The sequence below is a fragment of the Oncorhynchus mykiss genome, chromosome 27, assembly GCF_013265735.2.
Source record: "Oncorhynchus mykiss isolate Arlee chromosome 27, USDA_OmykA_1.1, whole genome shotgun sequence".
Lineage (NCBI taxonomy): Eukaryota > Metazoa > Chordata > Actinopteri > Salmoniformes > Salmonidae > Oncorhynchus > Oncorhynchus mykiss.
The window spans coordinates 46,533,747-46,550,584 of record NC_048591.1 but is presented as its reverse complement, the minus strand read 5'-3'; the positions used below and the strand labels follow the sequence as shown (position 1 = coordinate 46,550,584).

At 51.4% G+C, this 16,838-nt stretch overlaps 1 protein-coding gene across 4 annotated transcripts in view; it reads left to right on the top strand.

Annotated features, from left to right (window-relative positions):
- rcbtb2 (regulator of chromosome condensation (RCC1) and BTB (POZ) domain containing protein 2) overlaps positions 1–14,384 on the top strand; it is a 35,473-nt gene extending 21,089 nt beyond the window's left edge. For 3 of the 4 annotated variants that reach the window (XM_036965178.1, XM_036965177.1, XM_036965176.1), the window contains exons 8-12: positions 3,951–4,141; positions 4,965–5,091; positions 9,881–10,020; positions 12,934–13,064; positions 14,164–14,384. In XM_036965178.1, coding sequence (XP_036821073.1) covers positions 3,951–4,141; positions 4,965–5,091; positions 9,881–10,020; positions 12,934–13,064; positions 14,164–14,304 — 730 coding nt within the window. In that variant the 3' untranslated portion in view covers positions 14,305–14,384. Of the gene's footprint in view, positions 1–3,950; positions 4,142–4,964; positions 5,092–9,880; positions 10,021–12,933; positions 13,065–14,119 lie in introns of all 4 variants that reach the window. The other variant, XM_036965179.1, reaches the window with a different exon arrangement.
- Positions 14,385–16,838: the final 2,454 nt, after the last annotated feature.

Below are 16,838 nucleotides of genomic sequence, written 5' to 3'. Positions count from 1 at the left end.
TTCATGGAGCAGTATTCTCCTGGTGTGTTCATGGAGCAGTATTATCCTGGTGTGTTCATGGAGCAGTATTATCCTGGTGTGTTCATGGAGCAGTATTATCCTGGTGTGTTCATGGAGCAGTATTATCCTGCTGTGTTCATGGAGCAGTATTATCCTGGTGTGTTCATGGAGCAGTATTATCCTGGTGTGTTCATGGAGCTACCGTGGACATTAGCCTACGCTTTGACATAAAACTTTAGTGGAAGTGGTGCTTGTTACACACTGCAAAGAGATCTGTTCTTTGGTGACATGTTAAACCCCCAGGTCCTGGATTGAAATCTCACCTTGTCCTTGTCAAATGAAATGAAGAAACTCATTTATATGCAAGGTGTCGCTAGTGTGTTCTCTTGGTCTCGTCTTCCCCATACTGATGATGCTAGTGGTGGCATACGATTCATTGGCAATAGCCCCGTTTAAACCTGGTGTGAACATGGGTCCTTTTTGTCACGATCTTGTCCACATTCTGAAGGTGCCGTCATTTCCACACAAGTTGTCTACACGTGGTGTAGACTGAGTCTGCGTTGTGACCAGATTTCCTTGGTCCCTTTTGTGCAAATTATTTCACAGCTACTCTTTCAAAATATTTATTTATTCTAAGAAATATAGTGATGTGTTCAGTCAATGGTGCCACCTACCGGTGATTTTAGAGGGTAGGATAATGGTGCCACCTACCAGTGATATTAGAGGGTAGGATAATGGTGCCACCTACCGGTGATTTTAGAGGGCGGGATAATGGTGCCACCTACCAGTGATATTAGAGGGTAGGATAATGGTGCCACCTACCGGTGATTTTAGAGGGCGGGATAATGGTGCCAACTACCAGTGATATTAGAGGGTGGGATAATGGTGCCACCTACCGGTGATTTTAGAGGGCGGGATAATGGTGCCACCTACCAGTGATATTAGAGGGTAGGATAATGGTGCCACCTACCAGTGATTTTAGAGGGTGGGATAATGGTGCCAACTACCAGTGATATTAGAGGGTGGGATAATGGTGCCACCTACCGGTGATTTTAGAGGGCGGGATAATGGTGCCACCTACCAGTGATATTAGAGGGTAGGATAATGGTGCCACCTACCAGTGATTTTAGAGGGTGGGATAATGGTGCCAACTACCAGTGATATTAGAGGGTGGGATAATGGTGCCACCTACCGGTGATTTTAGAGGGCGGGATAATGGTGCCACCTACCAGTGATATTAGAGGGTGGGATAATGGTGCCACCTACCGGTGATTTTAGAGGGTGGGATAATGGTGCCAACTACCAGTGATATTAGAGGGTGGGATAATGGTGCCAACTACCAGTGATATTAGAGGGTGGGATAATGGTGCCACCTACCAGTGATATTAGAGGGTGGGATAAGGGTGCCACCTACCAGTGATATTAGAGGGTGAGATAATGGTGCCACCTACCAGTGATTTTAGAGGGTGGGATAATGGTGCCACCTACCAGTGATATTAGAGGGTGGGATAATGGTGCCACCTACCAGTGATATTAGAGGGTGGGATAATGGTGCCACCTACCAGTGATTTTAGAGGGTGGGATAATGGTGCCACCTACCAGTGATTTTAGAGGGTAGGATAATGGTGCCACCTACCAGTGATTTTAGAGGGTAGGATAATGGCGATTTTAAATGGTTTTGTCCAGATCTGTCTACACTTGTAAGATATCCAGACCCATACTACCCTCTGGAGGTAATCACATCACAGACTCCCCTCTGGAGGTAATCACATCACAGACAACCCTCTGGAGGTATTCACAGACTACCCTCTGGAGGTAATCACAGACTACCCTCTGGAGGTAATCACAGACTACCCTCTGGAGGTAATCACAGACTACCCTCTGGAGGTAATCACATCACAGACGACTCTCTGGAGGTAATCACATCACAGACGACCCTCTGGAGGTAATCACATCACAGACGACCCTCTGGAGGTAATCACAGACGACCCTCTGGAGGTAATCACATCACAGACGACCCTCTGGAGGTAATCACATCACAGACGACCCTCTGGAGGTAATCACATCACAGACTACCCTCTGGAGGTAATCACATCACAGACTACCCTCTGGAGGTAATCACATCACAGACTACCCTCTGGAGGTAATCACATCACAATTTGTCTTTTGATTATCTACACCGGTCTTCAAATGTGGCCACAATCAGAATATGGACAAAATCAGGATGAAGGACACAAGTTAGAACCAGGTATAAACAGGGCTAGAGTCACTTCAGTATCTTGGCAAAGATCTTTCCATTGAAAAACCCCTAGAAGGGTTTAGGTTGGGGTGAAAAGCCCTGGAAGGGTTGGGGTGACAAGCCCTGGAAGGGTTTAGGTTGGGGTGAAAAGCCCTGGAGGGGTTTAGGTTGGAGTGAAAAGCCCTGGAAGGGTTTAGGTTGGGGTGAAAAGCCCTGGAAGGGTTTAGGTTGGGGTGAAAAGCCCTGGAGGGGTTTAGGTTGGGGTGAAAAGCCCTGGAGGGGTTTAGGTTGGGGTGAAAAGCCCTGGAAGGGTTTAGGTTGGGGTGAAAACCCCTAGAAGGGTTTAGGTTGGGGTGAAAAGCCCTGGAAGGGTTGGGGTGAAAAGCCCTGGAGGGGTTTAGGTTGGGGTGAAAAGCCCTGGAAGGGTTTAGGTTGGGGTGAAAAGCCCTGGAAGGGTTGGGGTGAAAAGCCCTGGAAGGGTTGGGGTGACAAGCCCTGGAAGGGTTGGGGTGACTAGCCCTGGAAGGGTTGAGGTTGGGGTGAAAAAGCCCTGGAAGGGTTGGGGTTGTGGTGAAAAAGCCCTGGAAGGGTTGAGGTTGTGGTGAAAAAGCCCTTGAAGGGTTCAGGTTGTGGTGAAAAAGCCCTGGAAGGGTTGGGGTTGGGTTGGGTTGCTCATTGGAATTATGAGACTGTTGTTGTGTTCCAGCCTGTATTTATCTCGTCGGTCTACGTTTTTTGTTATAATAATGCTTGTTGATCATTATGTATCTATTGAACTCTAATGCTGCTCAGTGAAATCCTTCACTTGAAGAAGACTGTTTTGTTCCAGCCTGTCTTTGCCACAGTCAGGTTGTCTAGCCTGTCTTTGCCACAGTCAGGTTGTCTGGCCTGTCTTTGCCACAGTCAGGTTGTCCGGCCTGTCTTTGCCACAGTCAGGTTGTCCGGCCTGTCTTTGCCACAGTCAGGTTGTCTGGCCTGTCTTTGTCACAGTCATGTTGTCCGGCCTGTCTTTGCCACAGTCAGGTTGTCTGGCCTGTCTTTGCCACAGTCAGGTTGTCCGGCCTGTCTTTGCCACAGTCAGGTTGTCCGGCCTGTCTTTGCCACAGTCAGGTTGTCCGGCCTGTCTTTGCCACATTCAGGTTGTCTAGCCTGTCTTTGCCACAGTCAGGTTGTCTGGCCTGTCTTTGCCACAGTCAGGTTGTCCGGCCTGTCTTTGCCACAGTCAGGTTGTCCGGCCTGTCTTTGCCACAGTCAGGTTGTCCGGCCTGTCTTTGCCACAGTCAGGTTGTCCGGCCTGTCTTTGCCACAGTCAGGTTGTCCGGCCTGTCTTTGCCACAGTCAGGTTGTCCGGCCTGTCTTTGCCACAGTCAGGTTGTCCGGCCTGTCTTTGCCACAGTCAGGTTGTCTGGCCTGTCTTTGCCACAGTCAGGTTGTCCGGCCTGTCTTTGCCACAGTCAGGTTGTCCGGCCTGTCTTTGCCACAGTCAGGTTGTCCGGCCTGTCTTTGTCACAGTCAGGTTGTCCGGCCTGTCTTTGCCACAGTCAGGTTGTCCGGCCTGTCTTTGCCACAGTCAGGTTGTCCGGCCTGTCTTTGCCACAGTCAGGTTGTCTGGCCTAGCGAGGTGTCTAAAAGACTGATGTCTGTCCTGTCTGTCTGTCCTGTCTGTCTGTCCTGTCTGTCTGTCCTCCTCGTCTGTCCTGTCACTCTGTAGGATGGTGGAGGTGGCAGCGTGCCACACCAGCCATACGTCTGCAGCTAAGACTCAGAGCGGTCAGGTGCTGATGTGGGGTCAGTGTAGGGGTCAAGCTGTAGCCTGCCCTCACCTCACTCACTTCGCCAGCACTGACGATGTCTTTGCTTGCTTCGCTACGCCCGCTGTCACATGGCATCTCCTCACCGTGGGTAAGACTGATACACCTCCTCACCGTGGGTAATACTGACACACCTCCTCACCGTGGGTAAGACTGACACACCTCCTCACCGTGGGTACACCTCCTCACCGTGGGTAAGACTGATACACCTCCTCACCGTGGGTAATACTGATACACCTCCTCACCGTGGGTACACCTCACCGTGGGTAAGACTGACACACCTCCTCACCGTAGGTTAGACTGACACACCTCCTCACCGTGGGTTAGACTGACACACCTCCTCACCGTGGGTAAGACTGACACACCTCCTCACCGTGGGTAAGACTGACACACCTCCTCACCGTGGGTAAGACTGACACACCTCCTCACCGTGGGTAAGACTGACACACCTCCTCACCGTGGGTAAGACTGACACACCTCCTCACCGTGGGTAAGACTGACACACCTCCTCACCGTGGGTAAGACTGACACACCACCTCACCGTGGGTAAGACTGACACACCTCCTCACCGTGGGTAAGACTGACACACCTCCTCACCGTGGGTAAGACTGACACACCACCTCACCGTGGGTAAGACTGACACCTCCTCAACCGTGGGTAAGACTGACACACCTCCTCACCGTGGGTAAGACTGACACACCACCTCACCGTGGGTAAGACTGACACCTCCTCAACCGTGGGTAAGACTGACACACCTCCTCAACCGTGGGTAAGACTGAGGCTGTACAGGATGTGATGATGGTTACAGACCTGGGATCAGATACTATTTTAAGTATTTCCAATGGGTTTGAGTGTTTTCGTTGCTCTGGCCTCTTTTAGAGGACTGACTGATTTTTTTGGTCTGTGTTATTCAGACGGTGATGACTATCTGACGGTGGCCCAGTCTCTGAAGAGGGAGTTTGACAGCCCGGACATCTCAGATCTCAAGTTCCTTGTGGATGGAAAGTGTATCCACGTACACAAAGCCCTCCTAAAGATCAGGTACCTAAAAGGACTTGAGTTTACACAGGCAGGCCAATTCACATCTTCTATACCAATCAGATCAGCTCATTTGACAATAGTTGGGAGGGTGGGGAGAAGATCAGAATTTGGGCTGCCTGTGTAAACGGTTCCAAACAGACCCAGGTGGTCTCCTTATGGGCCTTGGTCACACAGAACCACTGTTTAATCAAATCAAATCAAATTTATTTGTTTAATACAATGATAACGTTCATTTCGTTTTTATCCAAACAACTGTTAACCCGAGACATATTTATTCGGTATATGCTGTGTGTTTTTAGTATTTCTACTGAAGTGTTGTTACGTTCGTTCACTTTTCCTCTGTAAATACATCATTTATTTGAGGTACAACACCACTCTGAAGGTTATTTAGTTATTTGTACCACTGTGCCCCCCCCACACTATCAACCTGCCTGCTTGCAAAACACAGATCACCGTCTGGTCACTGGAGAGACCCAGAGAGATAGCTGCCGGTCACTGGTAGGGAATACATGTTAGGAACTTAATCATTCCTCCTCCTCAGACCTCTCCCCTCCCCTAGTCAAGCCTCTCTCTCTCCCTCTCTCCCCTCCCCTAGTCAAGTGTCTCTCTCTCTCTCTCCCCTCCCCTAGTCAAGTCTCTCTCCCCTCCCCTAGTCAAGTGTCTCTCTCTCTCTCTCCCCTCCCCTAGTCAAGTCTCTCTCCCCTCCCCTAGTCAAGTGTCTCTCTCTCTCTCTCCCCTCCCCTAGTCAAGTCTCTCTCCCCTCCCCTAGTCAAGCCTCTCTCTCTCCCTCTCTCCCCTCCCCTAGTCAAGTGTCTCTCTCTCTCTCTCCCCTCCCCTAGTCAAGTCTCTCTCCCCTCCCCTAGTCAAGTCTCTCTCTCTCTCTCTCTCTCTCTCTCTCTCTTTCCCTCCCCTAGTCAAGTCTCTCTCTCTCTCTCCCTCCCCTAGTCAAGTCTCTCTCTCTCTCTCCCTCCCCTAGTCAAGTCTCTCTCTCTCTCCCTCCCCTAGTCAAGTCTCTCTCTCTCTCTCTCCCTCCCCTAGTCAAGTCTCTCTCTCTCTCCCCTCCCCTAGTCAAGTCTCTCTCTCTCTCTCTCTCTCTCTCTCTCTCTCTTTCCCTCCCCTAGTCAAGTCTCTCTCTCTCTCTCCCTCCCCTAGTCAAGTCTCTCTCCCTCCCCTAGTCAAGTCTCTCTCTCTCTCCCTCCCCTAGTCAAGTCTCTCTCTCTCTCCCTCCCCTAGTCAAGTCTCTCTCTCTCTCTCTCCCTCCCCTAGTCAAGTCTCTCTCTCTCTCTCCCTCCCCTAGTCAAGTCTCTCTCTCTCTCTCTCTCTCGCTCTCTCTCTCTCTCTCTCTCTCTCTCTCTCTCTCTGTCTCTCTCTCTCTCTCTCTCTTTCCCTCCCCTAGTCAAGTCTCTCTCTCTCTCTCTCCCCTCCCCTAGTCAAGTCTCTCTCCCCTCCCCTAGTCAAGTCTCTCTCTCTCTCTCTCTCTCTCTCTCTCTCTCTCTCTTTCCCTCCCCTAGTCAAGTCTCTCTCTCTCTCTCCCTCCCCTAGTCAAGTCTCTCTCTCTCTCTCCCTCCCCTAGTCAAGTCTCTTTCTCTCTCCCTCCCCTAGTCAAGTCTCTTTCTCTCTCCCTCCCCTAGTCAAGTCTCTCTCTCTCTCTCTCCCTCCCCTAGTCAAGTCTCTCTCTCTCTCTCTCTCTCCCTCCCCTAGTCAAGTCTCTCTCTCTCTCTCCCTCCCCTAGTCAAGTCTCTCTCTCTCTCTCTCTCTCGCTCTCTCGCTCTCTCTCTCTCTCTCTCTCTCTCTCTCTCTCTCTCTCCTAGTCAAGTCTCTCTCTCGTCTCCCCTAGTCAAGTCTCTCTCTCTCTCTCTCCCCTCCCCTAGTCAAGTCTCTCTCTCGTCTCCCCTAGTCAAGTCTCTCTCTCTCTCTCTCTCCCCTCCCCTAGTCAAGTCTCTCTCTCGTCTCCCCTAGTCAAGTCTCTCTCTCTCTCCCCTCCCCTAGTCAAGTCTCTCTCTCGTCTCCCCTAGTCAAGTCTCTCTCTCTCTCTCTCCCCTCCCCTAGTCAAGTCTCTCTCTCCCCTCCCCTAGTCAAGTCTCTCTCTCGTCTCCCCTAGTCAAGGCGAGACCCCCTGCAGGCTAAAACGGGTAACTTCTTTCAATTATACACATGTTGCCACAGGTTCAGAGTTAGTTTTTTTTTTATGCCACCCCACTCCCCGACAAACAGCTACAAACATTTCTGTAAACAATGTGTTGAAATGACACGGTGATTTCCAGTAGTTGCCTTCCTTGTCTCCTCCCAAGTCTGCTATGTTTGTTACCACTGCGTTGTATGAAACTAGGATTCGGTCTCGGTGTGTCTGTCCTTCCTGTTGACGCTATGAGGAAGGACACGGCTAGTGTTTCCCCTCTGGTTCTTTTTTTATAAACTCGCACGCAACATCCTCATGCCTTAAACGCTATCGTTTTCGATTTGCCAAATCAGAGGTAAAGAAATGTATTTATTTTACATCTCCAAATGTGTATGTTTGAAACACAGAGTTTACAAAACATTAAGTACACCTGCTGCCCCCCCCCCCCGACATAGATTGACCAGGTGAAAGCTACGATCCCTAATTGTATGTCGCTCAGTGTAGATGAAGGAGAGGACAGAAGGATTGGACTCCATTTGAGACATGGATTGTGTATGTGTGCCTTTCAGAGGGTGAATGGGCAAGACATTGATGTGTCACTTGAACGGGGAAGTGGTAGTAGGTGCCGGAGGCAGGTGTTCCTAATGTTTGGTGTACTCCGTGTAGAAACTAGATGCATATTTGCAAAAGTATATGGACACCTCTTCAAATGAGTGTTTTCGGGCTATTTTAGCCACACACCAGTTGCTAGCAGGCGTTAAAAATCGAGCACACAGCATTGCAATCTCCATAGACAAACATTGGAAGTAGAATGGCCCGTAGTGGCACTGTTATAGGGATGCCATCTTTTCCAACAAGTCAGTTTGTCATATTCTTGCTCTGCTAGAGCTGCCCCGGTCAACTGTAAGTGCTGTTATTTTGAAGTGGAAACGTCTAGGAGCAACAACGGCTCAGCCGTGGAGTGGTAGACCACACAAGCTCACAGAACGGGACCACCAAGTGCTGAAGCGTGTAAAAATCGTCTGTCCTCAGTTGCAACTCTCACTACCGAGTTCCAAACTGCCTCTGGAAGCAACATCAGCACAAGCACTGTTCGTCGGGAGCTTCATGAAATGGGTTTCCGTGGCCGAGCAGCCGACCACAAGCCTAAGATCACCATGCACAATGCCAGGCATCGGCTGGAGTGGTGTAAAGCTCGCCGCCATTGGACTCTGGATCAGTGGAAATGTTTCTCTGGTGATGAATCACTCTTCGTCATCTGGCAGTCCGACTGACAAATCTGGGTTTGGCGGAAGCCAGGAGAACGCTATTTGCCCCAATGCATAGTGCCAACTGTAAAGTTTGGTGGAGGAGGAATAATGGTCTGGGGCTGTTTTTCATGGTTCGGGCCCATTCGTTCCAGTGAAGGGAAATCTTAACACTACAGCATACAATTACATTCTAGATGATTCTATGCTTCAAACTTTGTGGCAACAGTTTGGGGAAGGCCCTTTCCTGTTTCAGCATGACAATGCCCCCGTGCACAAAGCAAGGTCCATACAGAAATGGTTTGTCAAGATCGGTGTGGAAGAACTTGACTGGCCTGCGCAGAGCCCTGACCTCAACCCCATCGAACACCGTTGGGGTGAATTGGAACGCTGACTGCGAGCCAGGCCTAATCGCCCAACCTCACTAATGCTCTTGTGGCTGAATGGAAGCAAGTCCCCACAGCAATGTTCCAACCTCTAGCCTTTTCAGAAGAGTGGAGGCTGTTATAGCAGCAATGTTCCAACATCTAGTAGAAAGCCTTCCCAGAAGAGTGGAGGCTGTTATAGCAGCAATGTTCCAACATCTAGTGGAAAGCCTTCCCAGAAGAGTGGAGGCTGTTATAGCAGCAATGTTCCAACATCTAGTGGAAAGCCTTCCCAGAAGAGTGGAGGCTGTTATAGCAGCAATGTTCCAACATCTAGTGAAAAGCCTTCCCAGAAGAGTGGAGGCAGTTATAGCAGCAATGTTCCAACATCTAGTAGAAAGCCTTCCCAGAAGAGTGGAGGCTGTTATAGCAGCAATGTTCCAACATCTAGTGAAAAGCCTTCCCAGAAGAGTGGAGGCTGTTATAGCAGCAATGTTCCAACATCTAGTGGAAAGCCTTCCCAGAAGGGTGGAGGCTGTTATAGCAGCAAAGGGGGGACCCCCTCCATATTAATGCCCATCATTGTGGAATGAGATGTTCGACGAGCAGGTATCCACATACTTTTGGTCCTGTAGTGCATCTAATATGCAGCTAGCTAAGCTCAGAGATCAACATGGGCTGAATTCAAACTTCACATCAGGGCACATATTTTCCATGATGACTGGTCTGTCGCCACCCTCCACGTGGACTGGTCTCCACGGTGACTGATCTGTCGCCACCCTCCACGGTGACTGATCTCCACGGTGACTGATCTCCACGGGGACTGGTCTGTTGTCACCCTCCGCGGTGACTGATCTCCACGGTGACTGATCTGTCGCCACCCTCCACGGTGACTGATCTCCACGGTGACTGATCTGTCGCCACCCTCCACGGTGACTGATCTCCACGGTGACTGATCTCCACGGGGACTGGTCTGTTGTCACCCTCCGCGGTGACTGATCTCCACGGTGACTGATCTCCACGGTGACTGATCCGTTGTCATCTTTCCATGTTTTCAGGTGTGAACATTTCCGTGTGTTGCTGAACGAGACAGACGAGGAGTCTATTGAGATTCACCAGTTCTCTTACCTGGTCTACAGGGCCTTCCTCGAATACCTTTACACAGACACCATCAACCTGCCTCCGGAGGACGCCATAGGTTCATATATTTATTTAACCTTTTATTTAAGAACAAATTCTTATTTGCAATGACGGCCTAGGAACAGTGGGTTAAACTGCCTGTTCAGGAGGCAGATACAACAGATGTGTACCTTGTCAGCTCGGGGGATTCGATCTTGCAACCTTTCGGTTGCAACTAGTCCAACGCTCTAACCACTAGGCTACCCTGCCACCTCTACACTCTAACCACTAGGCTACCCTGCCGCCTCTACACTCTAACCACTAGGCTGCCCTGCCGCCTCTACGCTCTAACCACTAGGCTACCCTGCCACCTCTACACTCTAACCACTAGGCTACCCTGCCGCCTCTACACTCTAACCACTAGGCTACCCTGCCACCTCTACACTCTAACCACTAGGCTACCCTACCGCCTCTACACTCTAACCACTAGGCTACCCTGCCTCCTCTACACTCTAACCACTAGGCTACCATGCCGCCTCAACACTCTAACCACTAGGCTACCCTGCCACCTCTACACTCTAACCACTAGGCTACCATGCCACCTCTACACTCTAACCACTAGGCTACCTTGCCACCTCTACACTCTAACCACTAGGCTACCCTGCCACCTCTACACTCTAACCACTAGGTTACCCTGCCACCTCTACACTCTAACCACTAGACTACCCTGCCACCTCTACACTCTAACCAATAGGCTACCCTGCCTCCTCTACACTCTAACCACTAGGCTACCCTGCCACCTCTACACTCTAACCAATAGGCTACCCTGCCGCCTCTACACTCTAACCACTAGGCTACCCTGCCACCTCTACACTCTAACCAATAGGCTACCCTGCCTCCTCTACACTCTAACCACTAGGCTACCCTGCCGCCTCTACACTCTAACCACTAGGCCACCCTGCCACCTCTACACTCTAACCACTAGGCTACCCTGCCGCCTCTACACTCTAACCACTAGTCTACCCTGCCGCCTCTACACTCTAACCACTAGGCTACCTTGCCACCTCTACACTCTAACCACTAGGCTGCCCTGCCACCTCTACACTCTAACCACTAGGCCACCTTGCCACCTCTACACTCTAACCACTAGGCTACCCTGCCTCCTCTACACTCTAACCACTAGCCTACCCTGCCACCTCTACACTCTAACCACTAGGCTACCCTGCCACCTCTACACTCTAACCACTAGGCTACCATGCCGCCTCAACACTCTAACCACTAGGCTACCCTGCCACCTCTACACTCTAACCAATAGGCTACCCTGCCTCCTCTACACTCTAACCAATAGGCTACCCTGCCTCCTCTACACTCTAACCACTAGGCTACCCTGCCGCCTCTACACTCTAACCACTAGGCCACCCTGCCACCTCTACACTCTAACCACTAGGCTACCCTGCCGCCTCTACACTCTAACCACTAGTCTACCCTGCCGCCTCTACACTCTAACCGCTAGGCTACCCTGCCGCCTCTACACTCTAACCACTAGGCTACCCTGCCACCTCTACACTCTAACCAATAGGCTACCCTGCCTCCTCTACACTCTAACCACTAGGCTACCCTGCCGCCTCTACACTCTAACCACTAGGCCACCCTGCCACCTCTACACTCTAACCACTAGGCTACCCTGCCGCCTCTACACTCTAACCACTAGTCTACCCTGCCGCCTCTACACTCTAACCACTAGGCTACCTTGCCACCTCTACACTCTAACCACTAGGCTGCCCTGCCACCTCTACACTCTAACCACTAGGCCACCTTGCCACCTCTACACTCTAACCACTAGGCTACCCTGCCTCCTCTACACTCTAACCACTAGCCTACCCTGCCACCTCTACACTCTAACCACTAGGCTACCCTGCCACCTCTACACTCTAACCACTAGGTTACCCTGCCACCTCTACACTCTAACCACTAGACTACCCTGCCACCTCTACACTCTAACCAATAGGTTACCCTGCCACCTCTACACTCTAACCACTAGACTACCCTGCCACCTCTACACTCTAACCAATAGGCTACCCTGCCTCCTCTACACTCTAACCACTAGGCTACCCTGCCACCTCTACACTCTAACCAATAGGCTACCCTGCCTCCTCTACACTCTAACCACTAGGCTACCCTGCCGCCTCTACACTCTAACCACTAGGCTACCCTGCCGCCTCTACACTCTAACCACTAGGCTACCCTGCCGCCTCTACACTCTAACCACTAGGCTACCCTGCCACCTCTACACTCTAACCAATAGGCTACCCTGCCTCCTCTACACTCTAACCACTAGGCTACCCTGCCGCCTCTACACTCTAACCAATAGGCTACCCTGCCTCCTCTACACTCTAACCACTAGGCTACCCTGCCGCCTCTACACTCTAACCACTAGGCTACCCTGCCGCCTCTACACTCTAACCACTAGGCTACCCTGCCGCCTCTACACTCTAACCACTAGGCTACCCTGCCACCTCTACACTCTAACCACTAGGCTACCCTGCCACCTCTACACTCTAACCACTAGGCTACCATGCCGCCTCAACACTCTAACCACTAGGCTACCCTGCCACCTCTACACTCTAGCCACTAGGTTACCCTGCCACCTCTACACTCTAACCACTAGACTACCCTGCCACCTCTACACTCTAACCAATAGGCTACCCTGCCTCCTCTACACTCTAACCACTAGGCTACCCTGCCACCTCTACACTCTAACCACTAGGCTACCCTGCCGCCTCTACACTCTAACCACTAGACTACCCTGCCGCCTCTACACACTCACCCAAAATCAGCATCTATGGCCTCGTGTGAGTTATGACAGCTTATAGAAAGTATTGTAAATGCACTAGAATTCCACCGTTAACCTGGACTCAGAAGGAGATCACTATAAAATGACTGGGCCACCATTTGGGCCGTATTCCATGTATCTCTCCTGTGTGTACCGTAGGTCTCCTGGACTTAGCTACGTTCTACCGTGAGACGCGTCTGAAGAGACTGTGTCAGGAGACCATCAAGAGAGGCATCTCTGAGGAAAACGCCATTACACTGCTCTCTGCTGCCGTCAAGTACGAGGCCAGGGTAAGAGGCTTTACACGTTCTGTTGTCCTCCCGTAGACCCTGAACACTGACCAGCCAGCCCAGACCCTCTCTGTTGTCCTCCCGTAGACCCTGAACACTGACCAGCCAGCCCAGACCCTCTCTGTTGTCCTCCCGTTGACCCTGAACACTGACCAGCCAGCCCAGACCCTCTTTGTTGTCCTCCCGTAGACCTGAACACTGACCAGCCAGCCCAGACCCTCTCTGTTGTCCTCCCGTAGACCCTGAACACTGACCAGCCAGCCCACAGACCCTCTCTGTTGTCCTCCCGTAGACCTGAACACTGACCAGCCAGCCCAGACCCTCTCTGTTGTCCTCCCGTAGACCCTGAACACTGACCAGCCAGCCCAGACCCTCTCTGTTGTCCTCCCATAGACCCTGAACACTGACCAGCCAGCCCAGACCCTCTCTGTTGTCCTCCCGTAGACCTGAACACTGACCAGCCAGCCCAGACCCTCTCTGTTGTCCTCCCGTAGACCTGAAAACTGACCAGCCAGCCCAGACCCTCTCTGTTGTCCTCCTGTAGACCTGAACACTGACCAGCCAGCCCAGACCCTCTCTGTTGTCCTCCCGTAGACCTGAACACTGACCAGCCAGCCCAGACCCTCTCTGTTGTCCTCCCGTAGACCCTGAACACTGACCAGCCAGCCCAGACCCTCTCTGTTGTCCTCCCGTAGACCTGAACATTGACCAGCCAGCCCAGACCCTCTCTGTTGTCCTCCCGTTGACCCTGAACACTGACCAGCCAGCCCAGACCCTCTCTGTTGTCCTCCCGTAGACCCTGAACACTGACCAGCCAGCCCAGACCCTCTCTGTTGTCCTCCCGTAGACCTGAACACTGACCAGCCAGCCCACAGACCCTCTCTGTCCTGTCCGTTGTACTAGTTGTTACCTCTCCCAGTCACTGCCCTGTGTGTTGTTCTAGTTGTGTTGTTCCAGTCACTGCCCTCTGTGTTGTTCTCGTTGTGTTGTTCTCGTTGTACCAGTAGGTCCTCTACCAGTCACTGCCCTCTGTGTTGTACTTCTCCTGTCCCCAGCGCTGACCACTGACCAGCCATCCATCTCCCTGTTCCTCCTACAGGACCTGGAAGAGTTCTGCTTCAAGTTCTGTGTCAACCACCTGACAGCTGTTACGCAGACGCAGGCCTTCGCCGACATGGACCACGAGCTGCTGAAGGCCTTCATCAGTAAAGCTAGCCGATATGGGGCCTTCAAAAACTGACTGGTCGACAGCCCACTAGCTAAGACTCTGGGTTAAGAGACTGGGGAATGGGTGAGGGGGATGGGGGGAGTGGGATGGAGGAGCAGGAAGGGGAATGGGGGGATGGGGGGGGGGGGGGGGGGGGGGGGGGGCAGGAAGGAGAATGGGGATGGAAAAGAGGGATGAAGGCAGATGGATGCCTATCTGAGAGAGAGGGGACAGAGTTGTCTCAACCCTTGGGAGAGAGGGGACAGAGATGTCTCAACCCTTGGGAGCGAGGGGACAAACAGTGTACTTATTGGATCCTGGGTGAAGAGATTTGGGCTTTGGGGGGCTTTAGTGATTTTTATTTTATTTTGTGATTATTTTTTATTTTCATTGTTGTATTACTGGTATTGTCTGGTCTAGTCTCACTAGCTGCTATCTTACCAAGTCATCTCACCCACGATGAGCTAATTATCTGATAGGAAATTATACACACACACACGTCATTATTGACTCAGAAGGGGGAGTAGCAATCTCTTAAAGTGCTTACTTACGCATGTCTGTCGTTCATTAACTCACTGTCTGTCCATGTGCAGCTGTAAACATGTATTTGTTCTGACAGGAAACATGACAAACAACCTCCATTAGCTTTCTATGGATTTACTGTCAGTGACATCATATGCATCCTAAATGATTCCCTATATAGATATAGTGCATTACTTTTGACCAGGGCCTGTAAGGGGAGGGGGGGGACCAGGGCCCGTAAGGGGAGGGGGACCAGGGCACGAAGGGGGGGAGACCAGGGCACGAAGGGGAGGGGACCAGGGCCTGTAAGGGGAGGGGGGGGACCAGGGCCCGTAAGGGGAGGGGGGGGACCAGGGCACGAAGGGGGGGAGACCAGGGCACGAAGGGGAGGGGACCAGGGCCTGTAAGGGGGGGGGGGGGCAGGGCACGAAGGGGAGGGGACCAGGGCCTGTAAGGGGGGGACCAGGGCCTGTAAGGGGGGGGACCAGGGCACGAAGGGGGGGGACCAGGGCACGAAGGGGGGGGACCAGGGCACGAAGGGGGGGGGGGGGGGGGGGGGGGGGACCAGGGCCCGTAAGGGGAGGGGGGACCAGGGCACGAAGGGGGGGGGGGACCAGGGCCCGTAAGGGGAGGGGGGGGGGGACCAGGGCTCGGAGGGGTTAGGGGGACCAGGGCTCGTAAGGGGGAGGACCAGGGCGTGATCAGGATCCATAGGGGGAACACTGTGTTGGGGATAGGTTGTCGTTTTGGTAGCAGACATGGTAGAAAAACAGCATCATATTGTCGCCTTGCAGATAAGGTATATTTAGGTAGGTATATTTAGGTAGGTATATTTAGGTAGTTTAGGGGCCTCTATTCAAGCTTTACAGATGGAGTGATACAAATGTCAATGCCATTTCCGATAGAGCGACATGAGCAGCGTTTACCGTGACTGGAGTGTCCGTAATAACGCAGAAACATTCCCTTTTTAAATTAGAATCATGACGTAAGGCTGATCTTCTGTGATATGGATTGAATGGAGCCCCGGGTTGTATTGGTGGAACTCACCCTCTCTCTTCACAGGTGGGCTTTAATGTCAGTGACGTGGCAGTACTGTCCTAGTCCCAGTGCAAATGACAACTGAATGACGTTCCTTCAACTAGGATCTGTTAAGAGAGTCCTATAGGCCTGTTTATACAGAAACAATATGATAAAATGCTTTGTCATCGAGAAGCCAATGATGTTTTAATAAATCTGAATGAAGCTGTCATTCTTTGGTTCTGTTTTAGCTACTGGGTCCCATTTTGGAGATGTACAACCACTCCCCGGCCATTTTGGAGATGTACAACCCCTGGCCAGAAGTAGTGGACTACATAGGTAATAGGGAGCCATTTTGGGGATGTACAACCCTTGGCCAGAAGTAGTGGACTACATAGGTAATAGGGAGCCATTTGGGGTGCAGAATGTGCCGTCTGGTGTCAGTGCTACCCATTCTAACTTGTCCATAATACTGAATAACCTTTGTACACCGAGGTGTGATGCCTGCTGTGAACCAGAGGGGGGCATTGTTTCATTCTTCCATACTTCCATTCTGACAAAAAGCTTCTGGGCCTCATTTATAAAACGGACTTCCGATCAATTTTGATCTTAAAGTTTAACTTACCCAGAAAACCACGTATAAGTAGTTATTTATAAAAATGATCGTATCTCTCTACTCAGAGTCTAGACTTGACGTAAGTGATTTTCCCTGCGGGTTTATATATGACTATATTTCCCCCTTGCAGTTTAAGATCAGATTATTTTATTTTTCACATCAGCCTCAGTACTGTCTTGCTGTCCCTCCTCGTTCACTGCAGCAGTGACACACTCCCAAAGATACCTGTTTGGCTTTGTTTGTCAATCCATTATTTAGTCCCAACGAATAATACGCCTGTCTTCAATCTCCTCCTACCATCGCCGCGATCTCGTCTTTCGGACCGTGGCTAATTCCTGTCTCAACCCTCGTTTGTGCTATCGTTCTATAAGGGGAAATCGCTGCTTTGTAAGGCACATTTCAGGTGTCGTTA